Source organism: Heloderma suspectum, chromosome 11, assembly GCF_057233095.1.
Source record: "Heloderma suspectum isolate Gila_16-S chromosome 11, 16-S_ref, whole genome shotgun sequence".
Classification (NCBI taxonomy): Eukaryota; Metazoa; Chordata; class Lepidosauria; order Squamata; family Helodermatidae; genus Heloderma; species Heloderma suspectum.
Genome location: NC_139468.1, coordinates 28,343,787 through 28,359,242, shown reverse-complemented (window position 1 = coordinate 28,359,242; position 15,456 = coordinate 28,343,787). Strand labels below are relative to the sequence as shown.

At 45.3% G+C, this 15,456-nt stretch overlaps 1 protein-coding gene across 7 annotated transcripts in view; it reads right to left on the bottom strand.

Moving 5' to 3' along the window:
* DET1 (DET1 partner of COP1 E3 ubiquitin ligase) overlaps positions 1–15,456 on the bottom strand; it is a 38,267-nt gene that overhangs the window by 19,777 nt on the left and 3,034 nt on the right. For all 7 annotated transcript variants that reach the window (XR_014785405.1, XM_084817331.1, XM_084817332.1 and 4 more), the window contains exons 2-3: positions 13,516–14,666; positions 1,660–1,850 (exon numbers count right to left, since the gene is read on the bottom strand). Coding sequence is in view for 6 of the 7 variants with exons in the window: in XM_084817331.1 (XP_084673457.1) it covers positions 1,660–1,850; positions 13,516–14,598 (1,274 nt within the window). In the remaining variant the exon portion in view is untranslated. The remainder of the gene's footprint in view (positions 1–1,659; positions 1,851–13,515; positions 14,667–15,456) is intronic.

The following is a 15,456-nucleotide window of genomic DNA, read 5'->3' as shown; positions in this document are numbered from 1 at the left end:
GAAGATGATCATTGGCTGACCTTCCCTGAGAGGATGGCCTTATCATTCTCTTAGCCTAAACTACCTCATGGTGACGTTGTGAGGATAAAACTGGGGGAGAACCATGTATCTTGATCTCCTTGGGTGGAAAATGGAATAAAACTGAAAAGAACCAACAAACAAAGACCACATACATGTTAACTTGCCTCTGATTATATCCTGTTGTCCCCAGTCCCCTACATCAGGGTATCAAAGGCCAGCATGGCAAATCCAGCTCTCCAGGGTTGCTCAGATGGCCACACTGCATTCCCCTGGCCCTACCCCCTTTCGCCCAACAACCAATTGTTTGGTGGTTTCCCAGCATTTGGGCAGTTTTTTCCCCCATTCTAAAAGCTCAAAACGCCTCTCCTAAGGCTGAGTTCCTGGCAGGAAGAGCTTTCATCTAAAACATGCTGCTATTTTGGTCCAGCCCTTTTACCTTTGACCCTGCGCACCACTGGAATGCAGCCCCCTGAAGAGCTTCTCTGAAATTGAATTTGGCCATTGGGCTGAAAGAGGTTCAACACCCCTGACCTATATGTAGTGGCTAAGAAAATAAAGGTGCAATCCCATGCATGTTTAAACAAAAGAACATCCTACAAGTCCCAGTATTCTCCAGGCAGCACTGCTGGATGGGGAATACTGGAAGTTGTAGGACTTTCTCCTGTCTAAACATACATAGGATTGTGCCCTAAGTTGCGAAGCAGGAACTTAGGAAGCTGTATTAAGACTATTCGTCATTCTAGCCCGGCATTGTCCACTGTGACTGGAAGCAGCTCCCCAGAGTCTTTGGCAAAGAAAGAGCTCTCCTGTCACCTGCGACATGATCCTTTTTCAACTGGAGATGCCAGGGACTGAACTATTGTTGGAACTGCCCAGAGAGCTTCAGCTAATTGTTGGGAACTACCCAGAGAGCTTCAGCTATTGGGCGATACAGAAATGTAAATGTAAAGCAAGAAACTGGGGACTTCTGCACGGAAAGCGGGTGCTCTACCCTCTGAGCTTCCTTCCCCAAGTCCCTGGATCAAATCTCACCTCTGCCATAAGCTCGCTATTTGACCTTAGGCAACACAGCTCCCTGAGGCCTCACCACTTGCAACATGGAGACAATGACACTAGCCTGCCTTACGTGGCTGTTGCAAAGATGACCGATAATGTACGTAAAGTACTTGGGACATTTTAAAGCAGGGAACAGAGGCTCAGGAGCCAAATCTGGCCCTCCTGGGGTCCCAATCACCCCCCTGGGGTTACCAGATGGCCACACCCCTTCCCGTTCCCCCCAGCCATAACTGCTTGGGTGGTTTCCTAGCTTTGATGCAGTTTATTCCCCATTCTAAACAGTTGAAATGCCTCTCCTTAGGCTTAGTTACCGACAGTAAGAGCTTTAAGGTAAAATATGCTGGTAGCTTTGGTAGTTTGGGTCTCACCCCTTTTGCCACCACTGGAATGCAGCTCCCAAGAGCTTCTCCAAAATGGAATTCGTCCCTCAGGCTGAAACAGGTTCAACCACCCTGCTTTAAAGAAATATATAATGCTAAATATTATTTTCAAAGCACCGCCTCCATTGATAACAACAAAGCCAGTTAAACTTAATTGGCTTTGAGGACCAACTAGCCACCCTGCGCAATCCAAAGAACTCACCGACGTTGGATCTGCCTGGCAAAGTTGTTGCTCGAGGCTGAGCAAGGGAACTGGACCACCTCGCTGTGAAGCGTGGCATTCCGGAAGAGGTCGCAGAAGTTCTCAAAGAGTTCCAGCAACTCATCTGATGTATTCTCAAAGACAGCAATCACCTCAGTTGTCACCATGTTGTACACAACAAAAAACGAAGGCTGAGAGACGGAGGAAGCAGAATTAACTTCAGCAGAGTTAACACGGGTACAGGCAGAAGCCCTCTCGGCGAGTAACTCTCCCCACAAACCAGTTAAACCAACCAAGGTAGATGCTATTTTGTGGCTGGACAGAAGGAATCTGCATTTCGCCAGCCAGCTCATTGTACTTTCCAGCCAAACTCAATGGGTAACAGATTAACTATGCCATTAACTGCCATCAAATTATTTACAAAGCAATGTGAAATTCCTCCAATTCAGGTTTTGTTTTGCTTATTTCAAACAGGACACATCAGTGTTCCTGTTTCCTTTCTCCGCCAAACCCGGTGTGTGTTTTTTTCAGAATGGCAGATTTAATTTTAGTTCCTGCTGGGTAGTGATATTTAAGCCAGGTGGTAGCTGGCAACCAATTATTTCCCCCCTGTATATGCAGAGAAGTGAGAGTTGGTAGGTTTTATTTGGAGGTGGGGTGGGGGTACTTATTTTCTTTTCCTGTCTTAATATTTCCAACATGCCGAGATGAGCCTTTTAAAGTGCATTGTGCTCCACTGTTGCCTGTAAATGGTGTACCCTTCAGAGTCCCCCGCTGTTGGGGAAATGAAAGACGGAGCGCCATTAACAATTTCTTTTGAATTACTGGCGTTCTTATCCAAGAATGTCCAAAAGCTGCAGTTTGGTTTTGCAATCAGTCATCTAGGTACTTGCGAAGAAATCTTTCCCTATGCTGTCTGTACCATGGACAAATTATCAGAATCACGATTATTTCTGCATGTCTAAAGATTCATTGCTCAAGTTTGTACAAAGTCTTGGGAGTCCTAGCTTTCATTCTGAAAAAAAAAAAAAGTTTCTAGTCCATATTGTTGAAAATTATATATAGCATACTCACTTAGAAAGATATGAAAAAAAAAAAAAACATTTTTAAAAGTCCAAGGCAGTTTACAACAGATCAGTCTTCCCCAAACCGGTGCCCTCAGCATGTCTTGGGACTACATTCCTCATCAGCCCTAGCCAGCCATGACTAGCTGGGGCTGATGAGGGTTGTAGTCCCAGCACATCTAGAGGATACTGGGTTGGGGAAGACTGCAACAGATCATAAAATAATGGGACAATAATTATCAATATCTTCAGCAAAAGGAGATTGTTACTTTGTCGTGGTGCTGGAGCTTGAGCACCTCAATGATGTCATGAGCTAAACCGTGAAGGGACACCCAAGATGGGAAGGTCATGGCAGAGAGGTCAGACTAAATACGATCCCTGGGGAAGGAAACGGCAACCCACCCCAGTATTCTTGCCGTGAAAACTAAATGGATCAGTACAACCAGAGATATGTCGGTATACCATCGGAAGATAGGACTGCCAGGTCGGAAGATGGTCAAAATGCTCCTGGGGAGGAACAGAAGATAAGTTCAACTAGCCCCAGATGTGATGATGCAGCTAGCTCAAAGCCGAAAGGACGGCTAGCAGCCGATGGTGCTGGTGGTGAACGACGAATCCGATGTTCTAAAGATCAACACACCATAGGAACCTGGAATGTAAGATCTATGAGCCAGGGCAAATTGGATGTGGTTATTGGGGAGATGTCAAGATTAAATATAGACATTTTGGGTGTCAGTGAACTGAAATGGATTGGAATGGGCCACTTCACATCAAATGACCACCAGATCTACTACTGTGGACAAGAGGACCACAGAAGAAATGGAGTAGCCTTCATATTTAATAATAAAGTGGCTAAAGCAGTGCTTGGATACAATCCAAAAAATGACACCATGATCTCAATTCGAATTCAGGGTAAGCCATTTAACATCACAGTGATCCAAATATACACCCCAACCACAGATGCTGAAGAAGCAGAAGTAGATCAGTTCTATGAGGATCTGCAGCACCTACTGGATAGTACGCCAAACAAAGATGTTATTTTCATTACAGGAGACTGGAATGCTAAGGTGGGTAGTCAAATGACACCTGGAATTACAGGCAAGCATGGTCTGGGAGAACAAAATGAAGCAGGACATAGGCTGATAGAATTTTGCCAAGACGACTCACTGTGCATAACAAACACTCTCTTCCAACAGCCTAAGAGACGACTTTATACATGGACTTCACCAGGCGGTCGACACCGAAATCAGATTGACTACATCCTTTGTAGCCAAAGGTGGTGGACATCTATGCAGTCGGTAAAAACAAGACCTGGAGCTGATTGTAGTTCAGATCACGAACTTCTTATTGCACGATTTAGAATCAGACTAAAGAGAATAGGGAAGACCCATAGATCAGTTAGATATGAGCTCACGAATATTCCTCATGAATATGCAGTGGAGGTGAAGAATAGATTTAAGGGGCTAGATTTAGTAGATAGGGTCCCAGAAGAACTATGGACAGAAGTTCGCAACATTGTTCAGGAGGTGGCAACAAAAAACATCCCAAAGAAAAAGAAAACCAAGAAGGCAAGATGGCTGTCTGCTGAGACACTGGAAGCAGCCCAAGAAAGAAAGAAAGCAAAAGGCAACAGTGATAGGGGGAGATATGCCCAATTAAATGCAAAATTCCAGAGGTTAGCCAGAAGAGATAAGGAATTATTTTTAAACAAGCAATGCACGGAAGCAGAAGAAGATAATAGGCTAGGAAGGACAAGAGACCACCTCCAGAAAATTAGAAACATCGGAGGTAAATTCCAGGCAAAAATGGGTATGATCAAAAACAAAGATGGCAAGGACCTAATAGAAGCAGAAGAGATCAAGAAAAGGTGGCAAGAATATACGGAAGATCTGTATAGGAAGGATAATAATATCGGGGATAGATTTGATGGTGTGGTCAGTGAGCTAGAGCCAGACATCCTGAAGAGTGAGGTTGAATGGGCCTTAAGAAGCATTGCTAATAACAAGGCAGCAGGAGACAACGGTATCCCAGCTGAACTGTTTAAAATCTTGCAAGATGATGCTGTCAAGGTGCAGCAAATTTGGAAAACACAAGAATGGCCAACAGATTGGAAAAAATCAACTTATATCCCCATACCAAAGAAGGGAAGCACAAAAGAATGTTCAAACTATCGAACAGTGGCACTTATTTCACATGCCAGTAAGGTAATGCTCAAGATCTTGCAAGGTAGACTCCAGCAATTCATGGAACGAGAATTGCCAGATGTACAAGCTGGGTTTAGAAAAGGCAGAGGAAATAGAGACCAAATTGCCAATATCCGCTGGATAATGGAGAAAGCCAGGGAGTTTCAGAAAAACATCTATTTCTGTTTTATTGACTATTCTAAAGCCTTTGACTGTGTGGATCATAACAAATTGTGGCAAGTTCTTGGTGGTATGGGGATACCAAGTCATCTTGTCTGCCTCCTGAGGAATCTGTATAACGACCAAGTAGCAACGGTAAGAACAGACCATGGAACAATGGACTGGTTTAAGATTGGGAAAGGAGTACGGCAGGGTTGTATACGCTCACCCTACCTATTCAACCTGTACTCAGAACACATCATGCGACGTGCTGGGCTTGATGAAGCCAAGGCTGGAGTTAAAATCGCTGGAAGAAACATTAACAATCTCCGATCTGGAGATGATACCGCTTTGATGGCTGAAAGTGAGGAGGAGCTGAGGAACCTCATGACGAAGGTGAAAGAAGAAAGTGCAAAAGCTGGGTTGCAGTTAAACCTCAAAAAAACCAAGATTATGACAACCAGCTTGATTGATAACTGGCAAATAGAGGGAGAAAACGTGGAGGTAGTGACAGACTTTGTCTTTCTAGGCGCAAAGATTACTGCAGACGCTGACTGCAGCCAGGAAATCAGAAGACGTTTACTTCTTGGGAGGACAGCAATGACAAATCTTGATAAAATAGTTAAGAGCAGAGACATCACACTGACAACAAAGGTCCGCATAGTTAAAGCAATGGTATTCCCCATAGTAACCTATGGCTGCGAGAGCTGGACCGTAAGGAAGGCTGAGCCAAAGAACATCGATGCTTTTGAACTGTGGTGTTGGAGGAAAATTCTGAGAGTGCCTTGGACTGCAAGAAGATCAAACCAGTCCATACTCCAGGAAATAAAGCCAGACTGCTCACTTGAGGGAATGATATTAAAGGCAAAACTGAAGTACTTTGGCCACATAATGAGAAGACAGGACACCCTGGAGAAGATGCTGATGCTGGGGAAAGTGGAAGGCAAAAGGAAGAGGGGCCGACCAAGGGCAAGATGGATGGATGATATTCTGGAGGTGACAGACTCGACCTTGGGGGAGCTGGAGGTGGCGACGGCCGACAGGAAGTTCTGGCGTGGGCTGGTCCATGAAGTCACGAAGAGTCGGAAGCGACTGACCGAATAAACAGCAACAATTATCAATATACCATAGTTGAAGGCAGAACTTAAAAAACCCAATTTCAGCAGGAGTTAAAACCCATCGGAGGTTAAAAGCCTGGGAAAATAAAAAGGTCTTTGCCTAGTGCCTAAAAAAGTGCAGTGTTGTTGTCCCTGGGAAGTGAATTCCACTACTGGGGCACCACAGCTGAGAGCTCCCTCTGCCTCAGTCAACATCCATTTTACTTCAAGTTAGGTGGCAGCTGTAGCCAGGACTGTCTTTGACCAGTTCAGGCTGGCATGCCAACTGCATCTGTTCCTTACGAGGTCAGACCTGGCCATGGTGAACATGCCTTAGTTACATCTAGGCTGGGTTACTGCAATGCACTCTACCTGGGGCTGCCTTCGAAGAGTCTTCGGAAATGGCAATTGGTCCAGAATGCAGCTGTGAGCACGCTGGTGGACACTCACTGGCCGGACCCTATTACACCCTATTACACTGAGGGCTATGCTGGTTACCGATTTGTTTCCAGGCACCACTCAAAGTTGACAAACACCTTTAAAGCCCTAAATGGCTACGGTCCAGGACACTGTAGGGCTCACCTCCTCTCCTATCAGCTTCTCTGTGCCCTAAGATCTGACAGAAAGGCCCTGTTCTGCCTACCAATTATGTTGAAGGCACGACTGATGGGGGAAAGAGAAAGGGCCTTCTCTGTGGCCATACCTAAATTGTGGAATTCTCCACCCCAGAGGCTGAAGGAGCATCTTCTTTAACAGCATTTTGCCCACATGGCAAAGACCTTCCTATTTAGGTCTTTGTTTTATATGATGTAAGCTTTAAGTGTTGACTTTGTTTTATCTGCTTCATCTGTCTGTTTGGATTAGTTGTTGCTGATATTGTGCAATGTCATTGTCTTTTATTATTGGTTTTAATTGTTCTTAGCCACCCTGACTGGTGTATAAGCACCAGAAGGGTGAGCTATACATTTTTATATAAATAAAATCAATACATTAAAATACTGTTTGCATTCCCAGGGCTTGGCTCCTGATGAATTCCTTCACTTTGTGACCGGTTTTTGTTTGTGTGTTTTTTAAAATATGTGTTTAGTGTAGTGAACCTGATCACTCACTGGGCACAGGGAGGTGTCTGGAGATTCATTTATTTATTAATTTGAAGTATTTTTTATGCCGCTCCTCAGCCAAAAAGGTTCCCAGAACGGCTTACATGTAATCCATTAAACAAGACGGTCTCTACCTGCTGGCTTAAAAATACATGACACACAAGGAAAGAGGAACAGGGAGAGGAGGGGAGGGGAGGAGGAGAGGAGGGGGGAATAATTATTTCAGCAGGACTGTTGGGATGGCCACATTTCCCCTTCTCATCTGCTCAGTACAGCCTGCTGGAATGGCTGCTGGTGGTGCCAGCTGAGGGAAGAGATCATGGCAGTGCAGTGCACAAGCAGACTGACATGGGATCAAACAGTCCCTCAGGTGCCTGGTTCCCAAGGGTTGGGCTTGAAAGGAGAGCACTAGCACTTTGGCTTGTGCTTGGGAATGCACCGGGACCCTCTCCTACAACAATCCCAACAGGCAGGGAAGGCTGGAGGGGCCTGAAGTATCCTCTTGCCCCTCGCCTTTCCCAACTCTCCCTGGAAGGAGACAGAGCCCGAGATGAATCAAGGAATAGGTCATCGTCCTTAACCACGGGTTAGTGACTCATGACTCACAGCTGGCTGGGTTGATTTTTCTTCTTGTTTAAATTGGGGAGAGCAGGAAAAATGTGTAATTTGACTGTTAACTGCTCAGCCCCCAAATCAACATTGGAAGATGGGGGCCAGAAGGGAGGGGAGCAGCCTATGCCAGCAGTGAGAATATACGTGTCTCCTTTCCCCAGGCAAACAGCTATTTCCCATTCCTTTGAAGTGTCTGGAGCTCTTTCTCTTTCATGGGAACGAAGACACTCCAGCTTTCACTGCCTTTTGGGATAGCTGTAGCAGGGAGACTTTTGGGATGCCAAACCATCAGCCACCTACCTGAGCAGTCATAACATGCAGCCAGGTTCTTATATAAGCCTAAGGTTTTGTTTTTATAGATAACGGAAATTCACCTGTCCTTTGGGGCAACAGTGTTTGCTTTTGTCCCTGCTTAAGCCACAAATACAGTCATGCACCGCAATGAACAACTCTAACAGCGCACAATAATAGTCTTCACAAACATGTAGGAAGAAAGCCAGACCATGAAGCACATGGTCTTCGATGTCTATATACTAATGCCCAGAGTATGGGAAACAAACAAAATGAACTTGAACTCTTAATACAGGAGGGAAATTATGATTTGATAGATGTAACTGAGACCTGGTGGGATGAGTCTCATGACTGGAATACAGCAGTTGAAGGATATAACTTGTTCAAAAAGAACAGGAGGAACAAAAAGGGAGGTGGGGTTGCACTATATGTGAAAAATATATATCTCTGCACAGAAATACAGGAGGATGAGCTTGGTAGCCCTATCAAGAGTATCTGGTTGAAAATAAATGGAGCAAAGAATAAAAGGAACATGGTGGTCGGAGTCTACTACTGGCCACCCAATCAAGGAGAAGATGAGGATGAAACTTTTGAAAAGCAAATAGCCAATGTTTCAAGGAAGCATGATGTAGTAGTAATGGGGGACTTCAATTTCTCCCATATTTGTTGGGAGATAAATTCTACAAAACATGGCCCCTTCAGGTAATTCCTGACTTGTGTGGCAGATAACTAGAGGAAGGAACTAGAGGATTGGCTATCCTTGACTTGATCCTAACCAACAGAGATGACTTAGTGGAAAAAGTAGCAGTTACAGGAACTCTGGGGGAAAGCAACCATGTTATACTTGAGTTATTGTTTCTAAAGGAAGCAAAAGCCGAGTGTAGCCAAACGTGTACCCTGGATTTTAGGAAAGCTGATTTTAATAAACTCAGAACAAGGACCTGGAGGTATAACCTCAAGGACCTGGAGGTGCCTGATCTTGTCTGATCTCGAAGCTAAGCAGGGTCAGCCCTGGTTAGTACTTGGATGGGAGACTGCCTGGGAATCAGGGTTCCTGCATTGAGCAGGGGATTGGACTCGATGGCCTTGTAGGCCCCTTCCAACCCTACTATTCTATGATCAGCAAGGTCCCATAGCAAGCGACTTTAACGAGAAAAGGAGTCCAAGATGGGTGGGAGTTTTTTAAAAAGTAAATTCTAAAGGCACAATTACAAACAATTCCAACATGAAAAAAAAAGGTGGAAGACAACAGAAGAAGCTAATGTGGCTTCACAAAAAGCTTAGAGATGACCTGAAAACAAAAAAGTACACATATAGGAAGTGGAGAGAAGGCCAAGCAACAAAGGAAAAGTACAGGCAGGTAGCACAGAATTGGAAGGCTAAAGCTGACAACGAGCAGAGGTAAGTGAGGGATGCTAAAAGCAACAAAAAGACTTTCTTCAGCTATGTGCATAGTAAAAGACAGAGGAAAGAAATGGTGGTTCAGCTATTAAATAAGGATGGCAAAATGATAACAGATGACCAAAAAAAGGCAGAAGTGCTCAATTCTTACTTTGGCACAGTCTTCTCCCAAAAGAGGGTTTATGACCCCCCTGGCAAAGGCGAAGTTCAGGCTGAAGGGGCAGGATTGCAGCTTGAGATCGATAGGCATATGGTCAAGGAACACCTAATTACTTTGAATGAGTAATAAAGGAACTGGCAGAAGAACTCTCAGAGCCACTGTCTATTATCTCTGAGAAATCATGTAGGATGGGTGAAGTGCCCGATGACTGGAGGAGGGCTAATGTTGTCCCTATCTTCAAAAAGGGTAAAAAGGGGACCTTGGAAACTACAGACCAGTCTGACATCAATCTCTGGGAAAATTCTGGAGCAGATTATAAAGCAATCACTCTGTAAGAACCTTGAAAACAATGCAGTGATTACTCGAAGCCAACATGGATTTGTCAAGAACAAATCCTGACTGATCTCATCAGATCTGATCTCATTTTTTGATCAGGTAACCTCCCTTGCGGACTGTGGGAATGCTGTGGACATCATATACCTCAACTTCAGCAAAGCTTTCGACAAAGTGCCCCATGATCTCCTGATGAGCAAACTAGCTCAAAGTGGGCTAGATGAAACAATGATCAGGTGAATCCACACTTGGCTACAAAATGGGACTCAAAGAGTGCTTATCAATGGGATCTTCTCAAACTGGGGAGAGGTAATGAGCAGGGTACCGCAGGGCTCAGTCCTGGGCCCAGTGCTCTTCAACATTTGTATGAATGACTTGGAGGAGGAGGTGCAGGGAATGCTGAGCAAATTTGCACATGACACAAAATTGGGTGGGACAGCTAATACTTTGGAAGACAGAAACAAAATTCAAAGTGATCTGGATAGACTGGAGCGCTGGGCAGAAAACAACAGAATGACATTTAATAGGGATAAATGCCAAGTTCTGCATCTAGGGAAAAGAAACCAAATGCACAGTTACAAGATGGGGGATACATGGCTCAACAACACTACAAGGATCTTGGAATCATTGTAGATCATAACCTGAATATGAGCCAACAATGTGATGTGGCTGCAAAAAAAGGCAAATGCTCTTTTAGGCTGCATTAATACAAGCATAGCTTCCAAATCCCGGGAAGTACTAGTTCCCCTCTACTCAGCACTGGTTAGGCCTCATCTGGAGTACTGTGTCCAGTTCTGGGCACCACACTTTAAGAAGGATGCAGACAAACTGGAGAGGGTTCAGAGGAGGGCAACAAAGATGATCAGGGGACTGGAAACAAAGCCCTAAGAAGAGAGACTGAAAGAACTGGGCATGTTTAGCCTTGAGAAGAGAAGACCGAGGGGAGAGATGATAGTGCTCTTCAAGTACTTGAAAGGTTGTCACAGAGAGGAAGGCCAGGATCTCTTCTTGATCATCTTAGAGTGTAGGACACGGAATAATGGGCTCAAGTGACAGGAAGCCAGATTCCGGCTGAACTTCAGGAGAAACTTCCTGACTGTTAATGTGACAATGGAACCAATTACGTAGGGAGGTGGTGGGCTCTCCCACACTGGAGGCATTCAAGATGAGGCTGGACAGCCACCTGTCAGGGATGCTCTGACTTGGATTCCTGCATTGGGCAGAGGGTTGGGCTCAATGGTCATGTAGGCCCCTTCCAACCCTACTATTCTATGATTCTATGATCATCAGAAGACCTGCTGGCAAATGACATCTCTTGGTCACAGTGCTAAAAAAAACAACCCTGCAGTAGGTTGCAAAGTGAAGAAGTGCAATAGGAGAAAAACTCAAATAATGCAAACAATATTAGGCTTGAAGTCCAACAACAGTCTTCATAGAATGTTTGGGAACTGGATGAAGGAACAAGAAATATCATTTTTTATTTTGAACATCCTGGACTGATGTAACAGATACAGTTTGGGCCTGACTGTCATTAATAGTTTGGACAGCAAAGAGCAATACAATAAATTAGAGGCCTGAAGTCAAAACATCTGGCTCGTTACGCCAAATTAGTACAAAAACATCAACCTTCTTCACCTTTGCAGTATCTAGCCATATGCACCTCTACTCTCCCTCCCAGTTTACCAACCCCATATAGAGTTCCCATTCCATTCCTCCTTCCCTACACCCTTTCACCTGTCCTGTCCCTCAGATCACAGCAGCTGAGCCAATGGCAGCCAGAGACCCTCTGCCTGCCCCCTACCCTCCACTTGCAAACCAGAGGCTTCATCACCATTGCCACAACATCCCTCAGCTACTGCATTACAGTAGCAATTATCACTCACACAAGGGAGAAGAATCTGTCATTATTAAATCATATGGGAAACCTGGCTATGTGAAACAGAGATGCCAACAAAACATGAAACCCCTCTAAGAGGAATTCCCCAAGCTGGTGCCCTCCAGATATGCTGCACTACAACTCCCAGCATCCCCCGCCATTGTCCAGGTTGTGTGGCAACAATGGGAGTTGTAGTCCAACACATCTGGATGGCACCAGCCTGGGGAAGTCTGTGCTGAAGTGTTTAGGTCTATTTATTTACCCATTTATTTCTTAAATTTCTGTACTGACCAATAGCTGAAGCTCTGGGCAGTTCACACAGTTAAAACCACAAAATACAACAACATGATGAAACATAATATAACGCTTTAAAAAGTTGCAAACTACGATATAAAACCAGAGTTTAAACCAGCGGCAGTGTAAAGATCAAAAAATACAGTAGCAGATTTAAAACAATAAACACTGAAACATTTAAAATGCAGAGAATAAAAAGATTGGAAAGGAATAACAAATAATGACAGGGGCATGATAAAAGCTTTTTATAAAATTACGAATGTAGAAGAACAAATGGATGGAGGGGGTGGTGTTTTCTCAATGTTTCCTAATGGCAGAACTCAAGGTCACCCAGTGAAACTGATGGGCTGTGGATTCAGGGTGGAGTCGACAGACATACAAAAAGAACTGCTTCACACAATGCATTAAATTATGGAACTCACTGCCACAAACCAAGGCGGGGACTGCTGACTAAGATGGCTTTTAGAAAGGATTGAACAAATTCATGAAGGAGGATAAGTCTATCTCCAGCTATTAGCCAGGGCAGGTAATAGTAGGTCAGCCAACATCTTCCATGCCATCCTAGGCACAATTTATCCAGCATGGGTGCCTGCTTTTAACACGCCAACTCAAGTAAAAAAAAATGACATTGAGACTGGCCTACTATAAATGGAACCTTCCACAGCTCTGAATAACAGTTGTTGGAGGGGCAAGAAATAAGGGAGAGCTGTTGCCTTTATCCCTGGGTGCTTACAGTAATCATCTGGCTAGTCACTGCTGGGAACAGAATGCTGGGTTAGAACCCCTCAAGACCCAAGAGGCCTTTTTCTGTTAACACACACAATCTGAAAGCAGCATACTGACCAGAAGCATAGACTGCAGCAGCCTTCCCCAACCTGGGTCCCTCCAGATGTTTTGGACAACAAGTCCCATCAATCCCAAACAGCACTGCCAATAGTCAGGGATGATAGTTGACAGGAATGGAAGGGGAAGTAGCTCAGTGGTAAAAGAGCATATGATCTGCATGCAGAAGGTCCCAGGTTCAATCCCTGGCATCTCTAGGTGGGGCAGGAAAAATACCTCTCTGAAACCCTGGAGAACCTCTGCCGGTCTGTGTCGGCAGTACTGGGCTTCAGGGACCAATGGTCCCACTCAGTACAAGGCAGCTTCTTATGTTCCTATGAGTTATAAGCCAAAACATCTCGAGAGACCCATATGCTGGGGAAAGCTGACTACAGGATTTATATGCATGACTACAGACTTCACCATCGTGTCAGGTTAGTTCCTGACAAAGGTCAGATTCTTACCTGTGAAGGGTCCGTCACCCGTAACGTGACTACATCTTCACTTGTGTACTTGATGAAGAGATGGTTTTCATCCAATAGCTGCATCTTCCACATGCGCAGCTGTCTCAGCTGGTCAAAATACTGGAAGAACCTCCTTTTAGCCATAGCGCTCCCATCCTGCTCTGCCCGTCGCCACAAGTAGACCAGCAGCCTGTGTTTCAGAGAGTTTATGAACGGCTCTTTGTATGGGTTGGCCATGCCTGTCTGAGAATCCCGTTGGACCTCTGGATAGACGGCAGAGAGCGTGAGAAGGTCATCCTCATAGCAAAAGCGGCCAATGGTTCGTACATCAATGAAAGTGCCCTCAGGTGTTACCTGAAAGACATGGATGGTTTGCTGCTGTACAGACAGAATAGCCAGGATATTCTTATACAGGTAGAGTCCTTGGTTGTGGGACAGGATGACTTTGTCGCATTTGAACGTCCTGGTGTCACACAGCCTGCCTGTGTGAAGGTCTATGATGTGCAAAGAGTAATCTTCCAAAGGGGACCTAGGGTTAGGGGTCACTGATTCACTGTTGCGGTAAACCTCAAAGAAGGGAGGGTGGGGCTCCTCAGGCAGATAGGCAGCAGAGCCAACAATAACATAGCGGCAATCGTCCGTGAACAAGCTACATTCGCGGTTCAAGTGCTCACCATTGGAGGCCACATTGGTAATGTGAAGGAGGACAAAGAAACGTTCAAAGAGCCGCCCGCGGATGTTGATGGACCTCTGGTCATTGCCATTAGCCAAGATTTCCCCATCGTAGCCCTGGAGGAGGTCCTCTGCTGCTTGACACCCCTGATATTCATAGATCTCCAAAGAGGTCTGATCCGAGGAGAAGGCGATGAAGTACCTTCCATCAGGTGAGAACTTCCGTAAGAAGCAGGGTGGTTTTTCAACATTGACCACGGTAAAATTGGGGAAGACATTTTGGTGGAAGATGCGGACCTGGTGCCAGTGGGTCCCAGTCTTGCCAGAGGTGATCCTTCGACGTTCCAGACGGTAGATGACATTTTGGTTCTGGATCCGACGAGGCCTGATGGTTGGGGCCTCATGATCCATACTATCTTCTTCAAGTAGAGAATGCCCCAGGCCAGCTGGAATCAGACAGAGCCCCAAAGCAGATCATGCTGTCAAGGAAAGGAGAATGTGGATGCTGTGAGAATGAGGCTGCAAGGAGATGTCATAGGAAAGAAAGTCAACCCCAGACTCACACACAGCATCTATTTAAGATTATACCACTGTTCTCACTAACTACAGGCAATCCTAAAGCGAAATCTGAGAAATGGGGTAAGGTGGGACTTTGGCCCATGAAATTTCTGCCACAATAAGGGCGCAATCCTATAGAGATGGACAGGCGCCTTTGACCTCCCCTGAACTTGGAGGCGACCACTTATCCAATGCAGGGTGGAAGCAACATAGAGGATTCCCTCCTTGCTGCAGCTGCCCTGCACTTTGCTTTAGACGTGCATTTTCGCGCATCTAAGTGCGGCTTTGGGAAGGGAGCAGTAACAGAGCTGGAGACCATAGGAAGCCGTCTAAAACAGCTTCCATGGTCTCCTCCCATCCCTGCCCCCAGGAACACCGTTTTCACCCCTCTGTACTATGAACACAGAGGCAATGGCACGGTTCTCTCCGCCCGTCTACAAGGGGGCGGGGGAGGGAAGCATTATTTCCGATATACAACCTCGTAGCACTGTCTACGAGCTCACAGTTGGGAAACTGAAAAATCCTACCTCCCTCGATGCTGTCTAGAGGACATAGGATTGTTCTCTAAATGTGTCAACTTTTAAGTCACCTCAGTCTTTACAAAGATTATTTGTACTGAGTGCCACAGGAATGACTATCTGGTTATTGGCCATTGTCTATATGCATGCATTCAATGCACAAAGTGTGATCAGGTTGTCTGAGCTGTAACAT